We start from the raw sequence: 22523 nt of genomic DNA, 5'->3' as shown, positions 1-22523 counted from the left end.
CTATATACATCTTATGTTGTATGTATTTATTTGTGTTATCTACTTTATCAGATTATAAACACCTTGAGGAGTCTAAGATAAAAGAATATTCCTGTAGGACCAATATTCAAGAATGTGAGACAAGGTATAAATAGACTAGACAGGATTCCCAGGGAAGTAGATCATAGGAAAGTCCTATATGAGAGGACTGCAATGGAAAGAATGTGACAGAGATCCAAGATGAAAGGAAGTTTGGTCACTATTGAATAGGAATTCTAGAAGGCAGATCAAAATTAGATTAGGAAATGGATGAGGTAGCATTGAGGGGGATGAGGATGAGAGAACATGAGGAGGTTTAGTGGGACAATTTTCCCTCTAGTGATTAGTTATTTTAGGTATAAAGAGAAAAGGAGAACCAATAGGGACAATAGTGAGAGCAACAAGGATCATTGTAGGGGTATTATAGGAGGATCTGGGTTGAGCTTGGACTCAATCTTTACTTAGGTGGCTGGTGGAAGGGTTCAAGGTTTGGGGAGGGAGAAGGCTTGTCATTGCTCAGTCACTGGCAGAAGTCATAACATGGACTGGATCTAATTTCATTCTGATGGCAGCTGGGTGCAGGTGTTCTTGTTCTTTTCTGGGGTAACTGGTGAGGATGGGGTGCTATGGGAATGGTGAATAATATAGATAAATTAGGAAATAACATACGATATAATTTGAGAGGCATCATAAGGCTTGAGGTAGCTGAGTCCCAGAGAGACTTGCCTAACATATAAATAATGTTGAGGTTCAAATCCAAGACTTCTGACTCCAAATCTACTACAGTATTCTTTTCACAGAACAAAACTGCCATTTTCTATTTCAATCAATAAACATTTATTAACCATTTACTGTAGAATTAAATAATTATTTTCAGAAGGTATATTTTATAATAGTCTTATTTACAAAGGTAACACAAACTTATTATTAAAAAAGTGTTGTTAGATTAATTGAACAGAAATAAATGTGGAAAAGCCTCAAGTAACATGATAAAGTGGAAAGTTATTTCCTCTTTTATCCAAGGCAGGGAGTAGTGTCCTTAATCTATTACTTTGTGGAGAAAAAGGAATGAGAGTCTAAGCTAGGGTAGGAAGTTATGAGTGAACTGATATAAGAAATGTAAGATGTAAGATGTAAGACTTGACAGTTATTTGGATATATTGGTGAATGATGTGTAAACACACTCAGGTCCTTCTCCCTCCTCCATACTCTTTTGAAAAAGGCAAACAAATTTAAGTGACTCAAGTTGCATATATAACTCTGGGAATCATCTGCATGGAAATGATAATTGTACTTATGGTACCTGATGAAATCATCAAGTTAGAGTGCCTCGAGAGAAAAGAAAACAAGGCTCAGGAAAGAGCTATAAGTTTGACAATAGTTAGGGGATATGACATAGATGAAGATCTAGAGAAAGAAAATAAGTAATGGAAAGTCTTTCAGAAAGATCTGAATATAGATATCAGATTTCAAATGGGAAAAAAGAAATGGTCTGACCAAGAAATATTATTCAGATCAGTGTACTGTTTGAAAAGTATCTCTCAGTACCATTGAGCAAGTAGTTTTCAAAATGCTTCATGATATTAGACCATCACAGCCTTTAGCAAACAAAATACCAAAGATCATTGTTAATTTATTTTTCCTTCATTGGAATATTAATGTCAAACTTCCAGAGTGATAAGACATTTGACTCAGTCTGAATTGAGTTTTTTGTTATAATTGCATACATATTAAAATATTTGCGGAGCATCACTGGCTATGTCTATTTAAAAAATTAGCCTGAATGATAGCCATCTATTCATAATATGCAATGACAGAATTATAGATATCAGAGAGACATGAACAGATTCTTTAACTTAAATAATGCTCAAAATTATTGTTGATTGTTTTTAATTCTTATTTGCAAAATCTATTTACCTTTCCTCACTCTTCATCCTTCTTGAATTCTATAGCCTTTAACAATGATGATCACCCTCTTCTCTTTGATACTCTTTTATCTGAGTTTCTTTGACACTGCTTGTTCTCCTGCTTGTTTGACTGTTCCTCAGTTTTCCTTGCTAGCTCTTCCAGATCACTGTTCACTTGTCTTGTCTTGTCTTGTCTTGTCTTGTCTTGTCTTGTCTTGTCTTGTCTTGTCTTGTCTTGTCTTGTCTTGTCTTGTCTCGTCTCGTCTCGTCTCGTCTCGTCTCGTCTTGTCTTGTCTTGTCTTGTCTTGTCTTGTCCTGACCTGTCCTGTCCTGTCCTGTCTTGTCTTGTCTTGCCTTATCTTTCTTGTCTTTTTCTTTTTTACTATTTCACTTGCTGATCTAATTACCACTCATAGATTCAATTACCTCATGCTGATGATTCTCAGATCTACTTATCCAATCCTAGCCTCCAGACTCACATTTTTCCACTGCCTATTATTCTACAAATATTTAAACTAATGTACAAAATGGAAATCACTATTGCTCTTCCCCCCTTATTAAAGTTCTCCCCTCTTTTGAAGTTTCCTATTAGTGTTGAACATACTACTGTCCTTCCAGGTACATTTACTCAAAATCTAGTTGTCATCCTTGATTCCTCACCCTCACCAGCTATATGCAATCTCTTGTCAAGTTTTGTCAATTTTAGTTCCACAACCTCTCTTCTATAATTTTCCTTCTCTCCCCTGACACTGCCAAGTGCTGGTCCAGGTCCTCTTTGTCCTTATGCATGGATGATTGCAATAGCAAAAGTCTCTCTCCTCAAGTCTCTTCCCACTCAAATCCATCTTCCATTCAGCTATCAATTTGATCTTGTTAAAGTGCAAGTCTGACCATGTCATTTTCTAGACTCCATCCACTCCAGTCACCAAAACAAAATTCCGTTTAGCATTTAAAACATTCTATTACTATTACCCCTTCTGTCTTTCCAGTCTTCCTATATCTTACTCACTTCCCTATACTATACAGTTCATGAAACTGGCTTTCTTACTTTCACACAAGGCATCCCATCACTTGATTTTAGGAATTTTCATTGGCTATCTCCTATGCCTAGAATTCTCGCTCCTCTCATTTCTCCTTTATGGCTTTTTTAGATTTTCTATAATTTTTTCAATTTCAATTTCAATAAATTTTCACTTTCTCCAGTAACCCTTTCCAGGTCTTTATGCATACTATACTCCATATAATGGCAAAATTTGTTGATTCCTTGATTAGTTTTCCTAATCTCCCCTTTTAATTTGTTGTTACAACACATGCCTTTGTTATAACATATACCTCCCTTTGAGGAATATTGAGAAAGTGAAAATAAAAGAAATTGATATATGTATGTGTACATATACATACATAGTGTGTTTGTGTCTATCTATCTATCTATCTATCTATCTATCTATCTATCTATCTATCTATCTATCTACAACATGGTGTAGGAGAAAGAGACCTATAATATTTTGAAATCCAAGTTTAAATTCAGCCTCTACAATTTACTTTGTACAAGTAATTTAACTTTTATGTTCCCCTTCTACACAACCATTTTATGAAAAATAAGGGATTGAGAATAGATTATTTCTAAGGTTCCTCATCTTTCAAATTCTATAAGCTTTAGTCATTGTGGGAATTTGGTTTGCTTGACTATGCAATTTTGTTACAAGGGTTTTATTTTGTTTCCCCTGGGTGTGGTGATAGTTAGGAGGAAGAAGACATTATAAAAAGGGTTGTCAAAAAAATAAAAGGAAGAAAAGAGGAAGGCATGCATTTTTAAAATGCACAGCAAAGATTAGAAGGAAACACAAGCAAACAGGATAGGTTCAAAGTTTACATGTGAAATTTATTCTAATTAAATGGAAAAATAAGCTATCCATAAGTGATTTATGATTTCATGCTATCTTTGGTGTTTAAGTTCAAACTAAAAATTAGAAATATAGAAATATATATTTAAAATCCTATTAACCTATGTTTCTAATGCACTTTGTTGTTATTTCAAACATCTGAACATCCACAGCCCATCAATAATATTGCGTATTTATGGATATTAATCATCATTAAGTGGGATAAATGGTTTCATTTACAAATTAGCTGAATAAGACAGTTATGGACTCATATGTATGTATTCAATTCCAAGTTCACTTTCACTTTAAATTGATGCTTACTGAAATTTATAAAATACTTATTTAAAAGAACTATGTTTCCAAGCCAATTTTTTTTCTTTTTCTTGTTAACAGAATTTGATAATAGAATAAAAAGCATTTCTCAATCTTCTTTAAATTGGTTTTGGTTTTGAAAATTTTACCTTTAAACCATTTGGTCCCCAGATATAGTAAAATTTCAAATAATTAGGTCAATTTTAAAGCAATATAAATTTTTTGATTTAATCTTATGCTATAAATATAGTATATTGAATACCTGTATTCTATATACTATATTTAATATTTGCAAATCAACTCCTTTGGGCTAGATGTCACTTACTCTTTGTTGCTAGATCTTGTTTTGCACATTCTCCTTCTGCAATTGATACATCATCAATGGCAATATCACCTTCTATGCCAGGGCCTCGAATACCTTCAAAGATGAGCTATAAAAGCAAATAAAATTAATTTTATCATACAAGTATGATTTGTATAATCAATTTATTATTAGAAATTGAGAATGCAAATTCTTACTTGTCAATAATCAGGATTCTTTTTGTTTGTGTTTAATAAAACATCAATTAGTAACCATGGAGCTTAATCCATACCAATTTCAAACTAGACTGAGCAATATTACCTCTTTTTTAGAATTAGTTCTCCAGGTAATAGTATAGCTAGATCTCCAGACTTATCTTTTGAGTTTTAAAAAAAATCTTGATTTTGATTTTTGGAAAAAGAAAACATGTGGATAATCTTTTTTTTCTCCTTTTTTTTTCTTCCTGAGAACTACAGACTTTTAAATGCATTCTAAAAACGTTTTCCACCAAAAAAGAAGCTCACAAATTTCCCTCTCTGGAATTTTAAAAACATTTAATCTTTCTTAAATGGTTCTTCAGCCTGGAGCATCACTTACATGGAGACTTAAAGAAAACTGGAAGAGCAGAAGTGTAAGAACTTTGGCACAAGTAAAAAAAAAAAATGGTTGGCTATATTACAATAACCCAGGTAGAAGTCTTCCACTTCCTTGTTCATTAACTTAGAAATTCCTTTATCTGATCTTTCTTTCTATTGTTCTGTTTTTCTCTATTACTTCTCTATTACAAAGAAATGCTTCTCTTTGTCTTCTTCATTGTGGCCTACAATTCCTCCAGCCCCTTAATTCTTTCCTAGGTCAACACCTTTTCACTAGAACGCTGTCCTGCCTTTCCTACAGATAAATGTTAATCTTAACTTGATCTTCATTCCAGTAAGGCAATCCCTTTATAAATTTTTAATAGATTTACTTCCTTCAAGGCTTTGTATGTCCTCTCCCAAAATCCTTTCAGTTAAGAACCACAACTCATACTTCACTAAAAATTTGAGGCCATTTGACAAAAGCCTCTCTTTCCTTCTCACTACTCAGATGTACTTCCAAATTATTTTACCCTTTACCCTTATCTGTCATGAAGATTTGGCTCTTCTCTTTGCTAAGGCACTTGTTGTTGATTTTTATAAGCATCTTTGATATACTACAATGATTTTCTTAGTATAACACTTAATTTTCTTCATCAGCAGATTCTTCTCTACTCTTTATAATCTTAAATTCCTCCCTATCTCTTGGATCCTTTCTGGAGACATCTAAGCATTCAAATCTCTCAAAAACTTAATTAACATTGTCCAGTCTATATTTCTTTTCCTCTTAATTCCTTGAGGAAGTCAACTACAATCAGGGCCCTTACCTTTTTATTTCAATGGCCAATTCCTGAATTTTCAGCAATCTGGTTTTAAAACATCATAATTCAAACAAAAATGCTCTCTCCAGAATCACCACTAATATTTCTTTAAAATAAAATTTTAGAAAAGACTGAAGGCAGAGCAAAGATGGCAGAGAAGAATCAGGTTCACCTGATATCTCAGAAATTCTCCTCTAAACTACTTTAAAAGGATACTCTGTAATTCCCCTCTAAACAAGTTTAAAATCACTCCTCCAAATGAATTCTGATGTGGCAGAACCCACAAAAAATGGGGTGAGAGTTTTCTAGCCCAAAACAACTTATAAGATATGTAGCATTGGGGCAAGAATAGGACACAGATCAGGATATTCTGAGCCAGGACAAGCCTTTTCCTGGCAAGCCAGATCTTGGAAGTAGCTAAATCAGAAGCAACTGCTTCTGAAGCATTCACCCCAGAGATGTGATTGGTTAGAAGACTATGTCAGGGATCCCTTTGCTGGCACTGGGTATAGGATTCTATTCCATTGCTTATATGAAGATCCAAGTAAAAATTCTGGGACACAGTCCCAAGGCGAGGAAGCACATGTGTGCTTGAGGCTGAGGAGTAGGAACCCTGCCCATGTTTCCAAGGTGGAAAACAGTGCTTTTGGTTGCTTTCAGACTAAAACACACCTCTCCTCAGATCATACTACCTTAGAAGAACTGAAAACTTTTGGGTCTCCAGAACTGGATATGAAAGCAGCTATGTAGAAAATCTGAAGCCCACTCCACCCCAGGAGAAGAGTTCAACTTTGATGGTTTTAAAGTTAAAAGTCAAGAAAAATGATGGGAAAATGAGCAAATACTAAAAAGAATAAAGAAACTAGTCATAGAAACTTCTTATGGCACAGAAAAGATCAAAAGACAAACTCAGGAGACAACAAACTCAAAACTGTTACATCACTCAAAAAAATGTGATGTTCTCAGACACAAAAACAATATCTGGAAGAGTTCAAAGAGGATTTTAAGGATCAATGAAGAGTGGCAGAGGAAAACTTGGGGAAAGAAATAAGAGTGATGGAAGAAAATCATGAAAAAATGGCTTGGTAAAGGAAGCACAAAAATACTGAAGACAATAAAGTCTTAAAAAATAGAATAGTCCAAATGGTAAAAGAGCACAAAAATCAGCTGAAGAGGACTTCTTAAAATGGAGAATTGGACACATCATAAAAAAGTGTATAAAAATTCAGTGCAGAAAAGAACTTAAAATACAATTGGACAAATAGAAAAGGAGGTACAAAGGCTTGCTGAAGAAAACAATTTCTTAAAAATTAGAGTTGAGTAAATAGAAACTCTATGTGACATCAATAAATACTAAAATGAGATAAAAAGAATGAAAAATAGAAGAAAATGTGAAATATTTTATTGGGAAAACAATTATTCTAGAAAATAGGTTGAGGAGAAATAATTTAAGACTCACTGGAATTTAATTTTTTTTTTTTACCCTTGTACTTCGGTGTATTGTCTCATAGGTGGAAGATTAGTAAGGGTGGGCAATGGGGGTCAAGTGACTTGCCCAGGGGTCACACAGCTGGGAAGTGGCTGAGGCCGGGTTTGAACCTAGGACCTCCTGTCTCTAGGCCTGACTCTCACTCCACTGAGCTACCCAGCTGCCCCCCTCACTGGAATTTAAAATCATGTTAAAAAAGAGCTTTTGCATTATATTTCAAGAATTATAAAAGAAAACTTCTCTGAGAGCTTAGATCCAGAAGATAAAATAGAAATGGAAAGAATTGACCTTCTGAAAGAGATACCAGAATAAAAACTCATAGCCAAATTCCAGAGCTCCCAGGTCAAGGAGAAAATTATCAAACAATTCAAATATCATTGGAGTCCCAGTCAGGATTTATTACTTCTATGTTAAAGGATAGGAGTGCCTGGAATATGATATTGTAGAGGGCAAGGGAGTTAGGATTACAACCAAGAATCATCTGCCCTTCAAAACAGAGTAAAGTCCTTCAGGGAAAAGAAGGTATTCAATTAAGTAGAGGACTTTCTTGCACTTCTGATTGAAAAGACTAGAGTTGAATAGAAAATATGACTCCCAAATGAAATACTAAAGAGAAGCATAAAAAAGATAAGCAGTTTGAAAGAGAAATCAAGACATTCAATAAGATTAAATTGTTTACTTAAGAAGATGATACTTATAAGTCTTAAGAAATTATTATTATTAGTGCAGTTAGAAGGAGTATACATAGAGACCATGGGTATAAGTAAAATATGATGGGTTGTTATCTAAAAAAAATTAAAATAAGGAGTGAAAAAGAGGAATGAACTGTGAGAAGGAAGAGGTTAGAATTGGGTAAATTATATTACATAAAAGAGATGTGAATGAACTTTTACAGTGGTGGGGATGATAGAGAATATATGGTGGGTGGTGCTTGAACCTTACTCTCATCAGAGTTGGTTTAGAGGGAATATCATCTACACTCAGTTCCATATAGAAATCTATCTTACTTGACAGGAAAGTAGGAAGAGAAGGGGAAAAGAGAGGGTGGACAGATGGTAGTTTTAAGACATTGTGGTCTTAAAACACTTTTGAGGATGGCTAGGGTGAAAGGGGAGCTAGAGTAGGATGAATAGGGGGAACATGAGATGGAGAGAAACAAACAGTAATCAGAACTCTGAAAAAAACAGCTAGTTTTTCTAATAAAGACTTAATTTCTCAAATACATAGGGAAGTAATAAACTGTAACAATACAAGTCATTTCCCAATTGATAAATACCCAAAAGATGTGAACAGGCAATTTTCAGATGAATCAGATCTAATGTCATAGGGAAAAAATATTTTAAATGACTATTAAGTAGAGAAATGCAAATTTAAACAACTCTGAGGTACCATCTCCCACCTATCAGATTGGCTATTACAACAGAAAAGGGAAATGAGATATATTGGAGGCCATATGGGAAAATTGAGACATAAATGTATTTTTGCAGAAGTTCTGAACTGATTTAACCCTTTTGAAGAGCAATTTGTCTCCAAAAGAGATTTAAAAAAGAAAAAAGAAAAAAATACAAAAAAGTTTACGAAAACAAAAATGTACAACATAATGTACAAAAACATAGCTGTTATTTTTATGGTGTCAAAGAATTAGAAAGTGAGCCTACAGTAAGGGAATGACTTAAGTTCTGGTATATGAATGTAATTAAATGATGGAAAAACCCATGGAAAGTACATGAACTGATACAGAGTGAAGTGAACAGAGCCAAGTGAAAGTTGTAACAGTAATATTGTATGTGACTTAGCTATTCTCAGCAATATAGTGATCCAAGGTGATTGCAATGACTGCTGATGAAAAATGTCATCTTCTTCCAGAGGAAAATCTGATGGAGTCTGAATCCAGACCTAAGAATAATATAGTTCATTTTCTTTTTTCATGTTTTTTGTTTTTTCTTCCACAAAATGACTAATATGAGAAATAGTTTTATATGACTGTATTTGCAAAATCCATATCAGATTGCTTACAATCTCAGATATTGGGGATGGTGAGAAAAAGAGGGAGAGAATTTGGAAATCAAAATTAAGAAAAAAAAGAATGAGAAGATTGTTTTTACATGTGATTAAGGAAACTGTTATTCTTAAATAAAATTTTAATAATTATTTTATTTTTATGTCTCTGAATTTCTCCCAATATTTCTCCCCTTCACTTTTTTCAGAGTTGTCTCTTATAACAAATAATATTTTAAAGGAAGAAAAAAATAACACAACCAATCAATAAATATAAAGTCAGAAATGTATGCAATATATTCTGCTGGAGCTCCAACCTCTACAAAGGAATGGATTACATTAAACGTTTAAAGAACTATTAGTACTAGTAAAGAAATTCTCATAAATCAGGAACAAAATCACTCAACATACTCAGTGAGACAAATATAGTCCCCAAACCAAAAATCAGGGAAGGATAAAGCAAAGAACTATGTGCTCATCATTAATTCTTTGAGGGCATACTTATTTTTTGTAATTCTGTTTACTTTCAATTGTTTTGTTGTTTTTGTTCTTTGCATTTGCATTTACTTTATGGTTGTCATTGTTCTTTTCTTTTTTTTATCCTACATCAGTTCCTTTAAGTTTTTATGGACTTCCTTTTATTCTTCATATTCATCATTTGTTTTAGCACAGTGATATTATATTCATGTACTACAATTTCTTTTGCCACTTTACAATCAATGAACTATATCCTCTTTTGTGCTTATTTTGTGTTTGATTGCTTGTTTTATCCTCTAAATTTAAATATGAACATTCCCTTTGTTAACTCTCTTTTTATATTTTGTTATTGTATGGTTTTAGAAATATTAGTTTTTCTTTGATGTAGTTATTGCATCCCAGAAATTTTAGCATATTTTCACCCATTAATTTTAATTCACAGAGTAATGTTTACCTCATTATTTATAATTTTATTTAAAGTCTCCATTTGAGTCCTTATATTTTTGTGCACTTATTATTTTTATTGTTATAGTCTGCAGAGGATATGCTATTTCTACATTTTTACACTTATTTGCAATGTTATTATGCCCTAACATATGATACATTTTTTATAAAAGTACCACATGGTGTAGAGAAATATATTCTTCAAGCAGTCCTTTTAACAGAAAATGCTAGTTTATAGCAATTTTTTTACTTTTATATTATCCCTTTCATATAATCTTCTTTTAAATTTTTCTAAGTTTTGGAAGAACAGTATTTTACTGTCATTGTTGGCATTTCTTTTTTGTGATTCATTAAAGATACCTTCATTAATTTAAATGCTTTGTTTATTATTTCCCCTGGGCCAATATTAGTCTGATAAAATCACCCCCCCCAAACGTCTCTCATTTCTTTCAAAAGAGCAATCTCACATTCTCTTCCCAAAAACTGGCTTTCAGGGATTTTGATTTCAGACTGACAGGGTGTATCCCAGCTTAATCCTCTAAGCAGACAGAAGGCAACCTTGAGATTTGCCCAGGTAAGAGGAGATAGCAATATAAATTAAAAGGCCAAGTAGACAAACTTACCGAAGTTGATCTGTCTCAGAAGCCTTTAAAAAAAAAAAGGCAATTCCGCATTACCCTATTACACCCCTCCCACAACCTGGATACCTTAGCTAGGTTTTTTAAAAGGGAAAATCTTATTTTTTCTGGCTGACTTCAAATCCAAGTCAGAAAGAAGATCTGAAGTTCCTTAATTAAAATATCTGTAGGTAATTGGTTCTTTTAATAGAAGCCAGAAAGTTATCAATGATATGCTGCATTCCTTAAGAGTGGAATTCTGATAAAATAGCAATGTCTGTAATCCTATTTCACTTGTAATTTTCACTGAAGATTTCTAGGCCATGTGGTTCAATTGCCAGAACTCTAAGTTTGATCTAACACAATCCATTGCAGTATCTCTCAAAACCATGAATTATCACAGCTGTGTCAGGTTAAGTGGTTGGAAACCAAAACTATTTTCTTCTGTAAGCTTTTGTACCTCTTTTTCCATTAGACTAATTGTGTTTTTATAGTGAGATTTTCTTTTGCATTTTTTGTCTTTCTCTTATGAAGTGGTTAAATCTCTTTTCATAATTTTTTTGCATCATTTCTTTCCCTAATTTTCCTCTACCATTTATCTTTTTCGTTAACTCTTCCAAGAATTCTTGCTAGCTTTGGGTTCAATTAGCATTTTTCTTTGGGGTTTTCTCATTGGCATTTTCATATTTTTTGTCTTCTCAGTTTGAATCTTGGTCTGCCAAACAACCACACTAACTACTTATGGTTATATTGGTTTTAATTTGTTTGCTCATTGTCTGAGGCTATTTCTTCACTTTGAACTTTATATTAAAGTTGGGCTCTGTCCACCTGGATTTGGTGAGGCACAGCCCAAGCCTTAGGTTTGGTTGTTTTGCTGTTTTCAGAGTTAGTTCTGGAGATCCAAAAGCTTTTGGCACTTTTGAGGTGGTGTAATCTTGGGTGAAATGTGGCCACTCCTATTCTGAACATATGCAAAATGGAGGGCAGTGGTTTGGAATTCAGAATGAACTGAAGGATGGCTTGAGCCAGGAATGAAAAAGCAGTTACTGGAGAGGATATTTAAGGACCTGGAGACTGGAAGACAGGGTCTCATTCTGGAGAAGGAATTTCGGTGGGAGATTGTGGTTGGGTAGGCCAAATCAATTCAGGTTATCAGCAGCCGTTACTGACCAATTACCTTAATTCCAAATCTGTGTGAAGCAATATTATATACCCTAATCTTTTATCATCTAAGAAGAAGCACCATCTAACACTATCCAACAGCCTGGTTCAGGTTACAGCCTGGCTTGGCCAGGCTACAAGAGGAGAAGATAAACATCTAAACTGCTATTCTCCATTCCTATTACCTTCAAGCTAATAACCATCAGTCCTCTATAGCTTTAGCCAAGTTTTCCTTTGTACCTCTTACCTTCAGGTTACCTGTTTGCCTTTCCTTAAGTTGCTATCATTAAACCCTGAAACTAACTTAGGTGGATGTCATTCTTATCCTAAAGTTACCATCATAACCTTAGATATCTGAAGGAAGAGGGATTATTCAATCTTAAATTAAGCTGCAGTTAATTTAGCATTTTCCGTATTATAGGCCAGGACAAGTGGATAGAAGAACTGTGAATACAAACCATAGTCTATTCATGAATCTACTTAGTCCTGGGAAACTATTATATTGGAGTTGGGTGCAGCTGCTTCATCTTGATTCACCTGAGGGTACCTGAGTGTTCACCTTCACAATTCAAGGGTGGCATTTAAGGATTTCCTTAGGCATTCAGCTTCAACTCCCAATACCATCAGGGAGTGAGGAGTACATGTCCCAGCTGTATCCCTGCAGCAGCATCCATTTATTACCCATTTATCAGTCACTACAGTGTCATAACAGTCTTTGCCCAGGAAGAGTTCCTGCTCCACTATAGCTGCAAGTACTAGTGTTCCTTTTGGTCCTGGAACTGTGACCAGAGCCCTTGCTCTAATGTGACTTATTACAATCATACTTCTTTGTCCTGGAACTGCAAACTAGAACTGCTTATATTAGTACCAGCTGTGTCCTGTGTCAGCAAAGGATCCCACTGCATATTATTTTTCATATCTATTGTCTGAACCTTTTACTTTCTCTGGGCTAAGAGAAGCTGCTGGGGCTGTCTCTGTTACAGACCTCTCTTGCAGACCTCTTAAATTTAGGTTGGAATAATGTCTCCCTCTGATATTTTCTTGGATCTTCCACTCCAAAATTTCAAATTTGTTTGGAGGGAAATTTTGGGAGAGTTTATCTGACTCCTCATCTGTCCTCCACTGTCTTAGTGGACTTTTAAAAACGATTTGTCTCATTTTGTTTTTGGCCTTTCTTTGTATTTCCATCATTTATCACACTGTCTTGCACTTAGGTGTTTGTAGTAAAAGTTTGTTGATTGGTCTTTTCTTGACCTTGTTGTGCTGCTTGGTTTCCTGTTCTGGGGGAATCAGTGGAATTATTATAGTTCTTGGGTTTTATTCTTATTTGAGGGAGTTTTGATATTTTTAAAGGACTGGATAAAATGTCTAGTTTACTATCACATTGGTAATGCAACCTGAAACCACCAATTATCATATGTTAAGGAATGTAAAACATTTTACTTATATTTTTGATCAAGTAGTCACTTAGTGATCACTTTATCTCCTGTATACTTTCTCCATCTTTATTTTTTTTGGTAATTTTGCTTTCATCTGGTTCTCCTTCTTACTCTCTGATCATTTCATCTCAGTGACTTTTACTCATTCTTCATCCCTGTCATACATTCTAATTAAGGGCTCCTCAAAATTTGCTCCTAAACTCTCTACTCTTTTCCCTCTCTAGTACCTCATATCTCATAAGACCATAATGGGTTCATTTAGTACATTCATGAAAAATTTCCTCAGAGGACTTATGACAACGAATGTTACCCACCTCCAGAGAAAGAACTGGTGGAGTCAAAATGCATATGATTTTTCAGTTGCTTATTTAAATTTATGTTTTAGGGTTTTGGTTTTATATGATTACTTACAAAAATGAATGATATGGAAATAAGTTTTGCATGATAATATATGTATAACACAGATCAAATCACCTGCCAGTACCAGGAAGGGGATGGGAAAGGAGGAAAAGAGATCCATTTGATCATATAACATGTCTATATCTATCTATCCACTTACCTACCTATCTCTAGACAACTTTTCTTCTACTGTCTTGCATCACGAATTGTTTCTTGTACATCTCAAAATAGATTTCTCAAAGTTTCTAAAGTTTAATATATCCCCCCAAATCTTATATTTTCTTCCCCCCCCACTATGTCCTTTTCACTAATTCCCTATTTTCCCAGGGTACTACCATACATCAATTACCCAGGATCATAAACTTAGTGTCATTCTCAATTCCCCTTTTGTTCTACATATTTCATCTGTTCCAAAATTTTATTGTCTCTTAAGTTCACCATATCTCTTGCCACTTATTCTCCACTCTGGTTTATGCATTCATCATCTCATACATGAATTTTTGCTATAATTTCCTCTTTGACCTCTCTTTCACATCTTTTCTCACTCAAATCTATTTTCCACTATCTACCAAAGATTTTTTCCCTTAAAATGCTTGTTCAGACTGTGCCACTCTTCACCCACTCTCTCTGAATCTTCAGGATCAAATACAAAATTCCTCATATGACTTTTAAAACCCTTCACAATGTGGTTCAATACAGACCTTTCCAGCCTTCTTAATTTTTAATCTCCTTCACATATTCTATGATCCAGTGACACAGACCTCACTGATACCAATTTGTAATGTTTCTTTTCTTCTTCACTTCTATCTCCTGTGTTCCTTTAAAATTCAGGTAAAATCTCATCTTTTCCTAAAGATCTTCCCTCTTTTTTCCCTCTTTTTCCTTAACCTCCACTACATCTAGTGCCTTACTTCTATTTATACTACTAGATTACTACTGACTGTATATATCGTGTATGTGCCTAATTATTTGAATGTCTTCCCTGTTAGAATGTAAGTTCAAATAGATAATAAATAGGCAGGAACTTGTTTTAAAATTTTTTTCGTATACTTATTGCTTATCATAGTGCCTAGCGTTTTCAACTTAATTTTTAAAATGCAATTACTAATTAATAGTTTTTATAGGACTAATTAATAGTATTTTAATATAATAAATACTTGTTGATTAATTCATTCATTAAGAAAAGCTGTGAAAATATTATTTCTTCTACCACACCTATTGTAGACAGACTATTTAAGGAATTTAGCCATGAGAGGCATGACATGAACTAATAGTTATTGGTCATGGAAGGATCCAGGAAGAATTTTTGAGAATGAGAGAGACATGTACATGTTTATAGGCAGTACATAAGCAGTCAATAGAGATAGAAGATAAATGTGAGAGTGCAATTTGCTGAAGAAGAGAGAACTGAATAGAATCATTTACACAGGTAAGATTTGCTTTGGCAAGGAAAAGGGACTGCATAAATAAGACAAGTATAAAGAAGGAGTTAGTGGCAGAATGAATTTGAGAGATATGAGATGAGGAAGAGAGAGCTCTTGATGAGTGGCTTCTATTTAAAAAACATAAATACAAATTATAAATAAAATAAAAGTCAAGGTTCTGAGCTGAAAGAGATAAAGAAGGTGGAGCCATGGTAAGTTTGAGGATGTAGGAAAAGTTTGCAAGAGCTACTAGTTGGATAGTTGAGTTAGTTAAGGTTTAGAAGCACTGCATAGTTGAGGTTATGCAGCATAAATTTGTAGGGTACTCAGACAGAACAGTTTATTATTTTCCACAAATTTCTTAGATAGCATTTGTATAATATTCAAAGCAGTAGGTCTTCAGAGTGATCCAAAGCTGGAGCTTAACAGGACACAATCAGTGATGCGATGAGGAAGCAAAGAACTCAAGAGTATAGTACAGAATAGAGTTTAACTTCATCAAAGTGTCAATTTAGAGAGAGGAGAAGAGTATGGTTAGTGCAGGGATGATGGCTTGGGAGAGACCTAGGGAGTCATGGGTTTGGAGGTCATAATGTAGATGAAGATATTGGATTGTCAATAGATTACAACAAGATATGAGAATTTCAGAGTTAATGAAGATTTGTGAGTGATGACAAATTCAAGTGTATGAACATTTTTGCAGGTCATGGGAACTGAGTGAAATAAGGAAATGGAAAGCTAGTATTTTTGAAGGTGTATCAAAGTCTATGTAGAAATCACATAGTATAAAATCTCATAGTATAAAATCAGTAATTGAGGGAGAGAAAAAGATTTATTGTCTTAGATATCTATATACAACAGTAACAAGATTTTGATTGAGTGGTAGACATGGATTGTGTGAAACTCTGATGAGAAGTTAATGTAGGTGGTAGTTAGAGTACCTGGAGTAACAGAGAAGCAAAAAGTATTCAACTACCCTACCTTGACTACTCTGAATGAGTGAAAATTTAACCAGTGTTGGAAAGGATGAACAGGGAGACTAACATCAGTAGGGAATAGGGCCTCAGTAAGGTCACAAATGGGTAGAATTAGAAAATCTATAAAATGAAAGTAACTTTTTTTGCCTATGGAGCAGGCATTCCAGAGGGCATAGTATGTGATAATAAAATAATCTACGTATATATAAGAAATGTAAAACCAGAAAAAAAACCAAATTGGATTTTAAAATATTTTCTTTCTTGTCCATAATCATCTCTTGTTTTTTCAGCATCAAAGCTCCGCATGAGCCAACATTTATTTTTATGGCAAACAAAGCACATATTTCTTGTTAATTTTAACTTTTCTAAAGGAAATGAAGCAAAGGGATAATGTTTCTTTAGCTTATAATTTACAAAACTTCTAGATATGTTGAGGATACTTCAGTGATTTAAGAAACTTTAAGTCATTAAATGAAATATTTTCATCAAAATGCACCTCTTTCCACACTTTGCAAGTATGAAGCTGTTGACATATATTTAATTATTATATGACTCACTAGTTTCCTTATTAGCAGTCATTAAAATACTAATTGAATATCCTGCTTTATTCTCTTAAGCTTTTTCAATTAAATCAAGTTGCATATTATCTTGTTCTGTGATGTTTGTACTATAATTTCATACCGCTATATTTTTGCCTACTTCATTAGTTGGGCAAACTTCAATATCATTGACTTTCATTAGGTTCTTCATTGTTAGGATATCTACAAAATAGTTTGCCGCACTTCTTGTATAGCCTAGGCCAGTGATGGTGAACCTTTTAGAGATTGCATGCTGTGCCCCACCACTAGAGACCACGTGCCATGTCCCTTCCTCCTCCAAGTGCCAGGAAGGGCCCCAATATCCCTTACCCCCCACACAAGGGAGGGAGAAAGTGCTCCTATTGGGCTGCTGGGTGGAGGGGTGGGTGAAGTGAGGAATGTCCTCAGTGAATGTAGCCTGAGCACTCCATTCATCTCCAGCTCTGCTTCCTATGAGTTGCCCACCCTACCCACTGTGCTCTCCCATTGGGCTGCTGGGCAGAGGGTTGGGGGATGTGAAAAAAAGTTGTCAGGCATGGTGGGGAGGGAACAGCTCTGCCCAAGTCCCTCTGCCTTTCTAGTAATGATCTCTGGGTGTGGGGTTGGGGGGAGAGGGTGGCACTCTTACCCACAGAGAGTGTTCTGCATTCCTTCTTTGACACGTGTTTCATAGGTTTGCCATCACTGGCCTAGGCTATTGCCCAAACAACTTTCTCATAAAAAGGGGCATTTCAAATAAGGAATGTAATTGGTTTAAGGTCTACAAAGCATTTCCAATTCATAGGAAATTCCATTCCTTCCAGAATCCTTTCAGTGAATTCTTTCTGTGCTAAAAGTACTTCTTTCTTTGGATTTCATTAATAGTAAACAGCTAGCAAATATTAACTTCATTAGGGAATGATCTTTATATATATATATATACATGTTTTATATAAGATAAGAATATTTCTCATTCGAATCAATAAATAAAAATAGAGTATACATGAGGTCTATGCCTTCTTGAATCAATTAAAACCATTTTTGTGAGACAAAGACTTTTTGTAAAAGGGAAGATTTTTGTTAGGAACACAGATTGTGAAGTTCCTTTAAGTCTAAATTTTGGCATAGCTGTAAGAAAAAAAGGCAATATCAGAAAAGGAAGGTATCAGAGGGTTATTGAAGTAGAAGATCCAAGCTTATAGAAGTCCCAAGGAAAAGCATCTTGTTTACTTAATTTTCCTTTCCTTTCCTGATACTTGTCCATAGATAGTATAATGTAATATAATATTTCGTTATGCAAAACATTCTAGTAAACTGAATTTTACCTCATCTACAGAGATCAGGGATTAAGTAGAGAGAGATATAAAATATAAAGTTAGGTATAGAGTCTAACCACTCCAAGTGATAATAAGAGTTTTTATTAATAACTGTGCTTTGACTTTCAACTTTTCACCTAGAAGTAACTCACTAATGATGAAAATGATATAATCACATCATGTCACACATTCTATTTGAACTAATTATTGTAATAGCATTACTTGATAGATTTTCAGCCACTGCTTTCTCCTTGTTCTGGATAGAATCAGCTTTTTTTTTCATAGCAGTCTGGGATACTTTTGTGTAAGAGCAGTGCTGTCAGATTTCATGGAAACAGTCCCAGATGTCTTATTATATTTCAAAGCTAGATTGGTGCTTCTTATATATAATACTAAAGTTTTTATTTTAGGAACAAGCAATTGAAGGCTTCTTGGCACATAAATTTCATGCTTAATTTTGGAGAAAGCTTTGAAAACAAATTAACTTTAGACTAGACAACTCTACTATAATAGTGGACTAATATTACTTTCTCTTCTGAGATAGCATTGTCTTTCAACTTTTCTGCTACAGATATCTTATTATTTTTAAGATGAAGGATCTGAATGAATTAAATAGTGGATTTTAGTGCCATCATCATTTGGTGACAACTGTACAAGTTGATCATCATCCTCAGGATGATATTTTTTCATATCTATAATTGAATTAGTCATACATTTTATAGGATCACCCTTTAATTTTTACACTTGGAACTTTTTTCTCCATACAAGACCAATTAGATTTTTAGCATTCATTTTTGGATTAGAAAACTTCCATGTTGTGGAGATGTTTTAGATGGGCCATTTTATTTTTTTTTTTATTTTTTTATTTTTAAATCTAGTTACTATTTCTGTAATGGTAAGTCAGAAAAGACATTTCTTTTTACAAGTTATTTCTTCAGTTTTTTTTCTTTGTTCTTCGAACAGGGGACAACAGTATCATATGGTCTTCTGGTTATCTCAGCATCAGAAACCATAGATGAGAGGATTTATTCCTTAGGATGGTAAAATTTTTACCAAATAAAGGGCCAAGGCAATTACAAACATAAAGTAGATAATTCTCATGACAATTTATACAATTTTGCTCAAAATTAATGTATCTTGAGTGAGAAGGGAAACTGTCAATTGAAAGAAAACTTTTTGTATTAATTGTCTTTGATAAACATTTGACATCCAATATGTACACACATAGACATATCAAGATATATATGCATATATGTGTATTTTTCTCTGTTTAGGAAATACATAAGTATATGTGTAAATACATGTTATATACACACACACACACACACAAAACATATAAAACCCAAATCCTGGTAAAGTCAGAGTTGGATTCAAAGTGGGAAGATATGAACAGTCTACAAAATAAGAATTTTGAACTATTAATAATAGGACAGAAAAATTCCAAATAATTAATAATGAAAAATGCAAATCAAAATACTCCAACTAATTGGCAAAAATGAGAAAATATGGTAATAGTTAATGTTAGTAGAATTATGTTAGAGATTCACATACATTAACATATTGTTGGTCAAGTTATGAATTGTACAATTCTTCTGGAAAGCAAATGAAATTATGCAAATGAAGTGAATAAAATATTCATATTGCTGACCCAGATATTTCATTCCTGTAATGTGACTACATTTGTCATTAACAAAGAGAGAAGCTCCTTAAATAATAAAAAGCTGGAGCTGGATTGGTGGGGGTGTGAACAGGAGAACTTATAAAATAAATTCTGATTCAAATCATTAGTATTATAAATTCAAATGAAAAGTTCATAATAAATGAACAATAAAGGAAATTATTAGAAAACATGTTGCCCAATTATACACAATAATGTGCCTTATATAAGCTTTATAAATAAAATACAGATAAAATGTATGAATATTTACAAAAACTTAAACTTCTCTGATTAACTAAATATGAACTATATAATTTAAAGAACCTAATTTCAGAAGAAATAGTAAAATGTCCAATAGTTTTCTCAGAAGGAAATATGCTCCCCATTCCAGGACCAGATGGATTTACAAATTAATTCACTGAAACATTTGAAGAACTGCAACTAACACTAATATCAAATCATTTGCAAAATGAGGAAAAGTAATTCTGCTAAAATTCTTCTATGATACAAGTGAAATAAAAGTACAGATTTATATCTCTTGTGCATATATAAGCATATTACCTAAATATTAGTAATATAATTAAAAATTATATACTTTTCCATATTTGATTTATATCTAAATGCCAGGATTGGTTTAATATTAGGAAAACTATAAATGCAACATATAATTAATAATAAAATGATAAAAATGTTAGCATATTAACAACATAGAAAAATTTAAATATAAAATGCAATACCCATTTCTACTCAAGCACTAAAATGGAATAAATGGATTTAATTTATTTAATTTTAATTTAATTTTAAAATGAATAAAATTTAAAACAAAATATCAACAGTATCTGAAGAAATTCTCATGACTTTACCAAAAAAGATTAAGGATAAAGCAAAAATATTTATTACCACTACTATTATTTAGTGTTTTAAATGAAAAAAATAAATGGGCAATAATCTTAGGAAAACTAGAAATTCAACTATAATTTCTTGCTATTATATAATATTTGTTTAGAAAATCTTGAATATTGAACTGAGTATGAATTTACAAGGGTTAACTTGGTGAACTCTCAGTTTATAAAGTAAACACAGAAATAATTAGCTTTTGCTCTAAAGTAACAAGTTTCAGAAGGAAGATATAGAAAGATAAATTACATTCAAAATAACTACAGAATGCATAAAATTGTTTGAGAGTCTTACTTATCAAGACCTACCAGAGGTACAAGAATACAACAACAAAAATCTCTATTTGAAACAAAGATGACTTAAATAACATGAGAAATATTGATTGTTTGCTTTTATTTTTATTTATTAAAATGACAAAGACTTATCATTTTAATAAAAACACCACACAAATTAACTCATTAATTCAGTTCAATATCCATCCAGCTATCAAAACACTACTTTATAGACTTAAAGCATTTTTAATCAGTTCAATACTCTAAATGAATAATTGAACTGATGAGAAAGCACAAATAATCAAAATAACTTGTTACTAGTGTAGCTGGAAAAAATGTTGATTAGTGTCACAAGTCAGGAGCACAATATATAAAAAAGGAATGAAATTGGTATTGCCTAGAAACTATATGATTATAACCATGAAACATTTTTTCTACAAATAAAGTCAGATTTAAATAATTAGAGAGCTATTAATTGTTTATTGGTGGAGAGAGTCACTATAATCAAAATATCACCCTACTAATTTACTTATTCAATGTCATCCCAAATAAATTACCAAAAATTATTTTATTAAACTAGAAAAATAATAAAATTAATTTGAAAAACAAAAAGTTCAAGAAATTAATGAAAAATGAAAAAGGAGGTCTAGCAGCATCAGATTTTGAAGTATAATATAAAACAGTAATTATCAAAACTATCTTGTAGAAAAAATTAGTGGAACAGAAGACATATAACAAATTTAAAAGATTATAATAACTTTGTGTTGTAAAGATCAAAATTTTTGAATTAAGAATTCTCTATTTGGCAAAATTTATTGAGAAAATTGGAAATCAGTTTAGTAGAAACTGTATATAGACCAATATCTTACACTATCTACCAAGATAAGATAAAAATAGATACATGGCTTAGGCATAAAGCAACATGTAAACAAATTGGGGAAAAAAGTGAATTAGAAGGGCAAAATGACAAATTGATAAATGTTGGAGGGGATGTGGAGAAATTAGAATTATAAATTGTGAACTTATCCAACCATTTTGGAGAGCAATATGGAATTATTCTCAAAGAGTTTTATAAAACTATGTGTACCTTTTGACAAAGCAATACCACAATTGGGCTTACATCCTAAGGTCATGGGGGTGAACACTGGACATAGAGTTGATTTTCCATAATGCTTCAGACTAGCTTTGTGATCTCAGACAACTTCTTTCCTTTTCAGTTTCCTTATCTTTAAATTGAGGATAATAACTACACTTATCTCACCCAAACAACAGAGAAGGGTATATGCAAGCTTGGAATAATTCTCCATAAACCCCAGGAACAGAGTGGAACTCAACTGACAGACAAGAGGAAAAAATAAGGATTAGAAAAATGAGCAAATGACAAAGAAAAAAAAACTTATCTTACAAAATTACTTTAATGACAGGGAAGATCAAAATAAAAATTCAGAAGAAGGCAACAATGACAAGGAGGAAACTTGTGAAGCTCCAGTGGAAAATGAGAACCAAAAGAAACCTTGGCAGCTTTTGAAAAGAAGTTATAAATGAAATTGTAAAATAAATGATAGAAAGATTTAATAATGTA

General features: G+C 33.0%; 1 protein-coding gene across 1 annotated transcript in view; it reads right to left on the bottom strand.

Moving 5' to 3' along the window:
* The window catches only part of LOC123233958 (MAM domain-containing glycosylphosphatidylinositol anchor protein 2-like), a 401852-nt gene that overhangs the window by 6110 nt on the left and 373219 nt on the right, over window positions 1-22523 (bottom strand). Inside the window, exon 17 of the mRNA XM_044659946.1 lies at window positions 4446-4551. Within this exon, the coding sequence (XP_044515881.1) occupies window positions 4446-4551 (106 nt within the window). The remainder of the gene's footprint in view (window positions 1-4445; window positions 4552-22523) is intronic.

This window comes from Gracilinanus agilis, chromosome 2 (genome assembly GCF_016433145.1).
Source record: "Gracilinanus agilis isolate LMUSP501 chromosome 2, AgileGrace, whole genome shotgun sequence".
Lineage (NCBI taxonomy): Eukaryota > Metazoa > Chordata > Mammalia > Didelphimorphia > Didelphidae > Gracilinanus > Gracilinanus agilis.
Note: the sequence above shows the minus strand (reverse complement) of the source record. Positions and strands in the feature narration are given on the sequence as shown.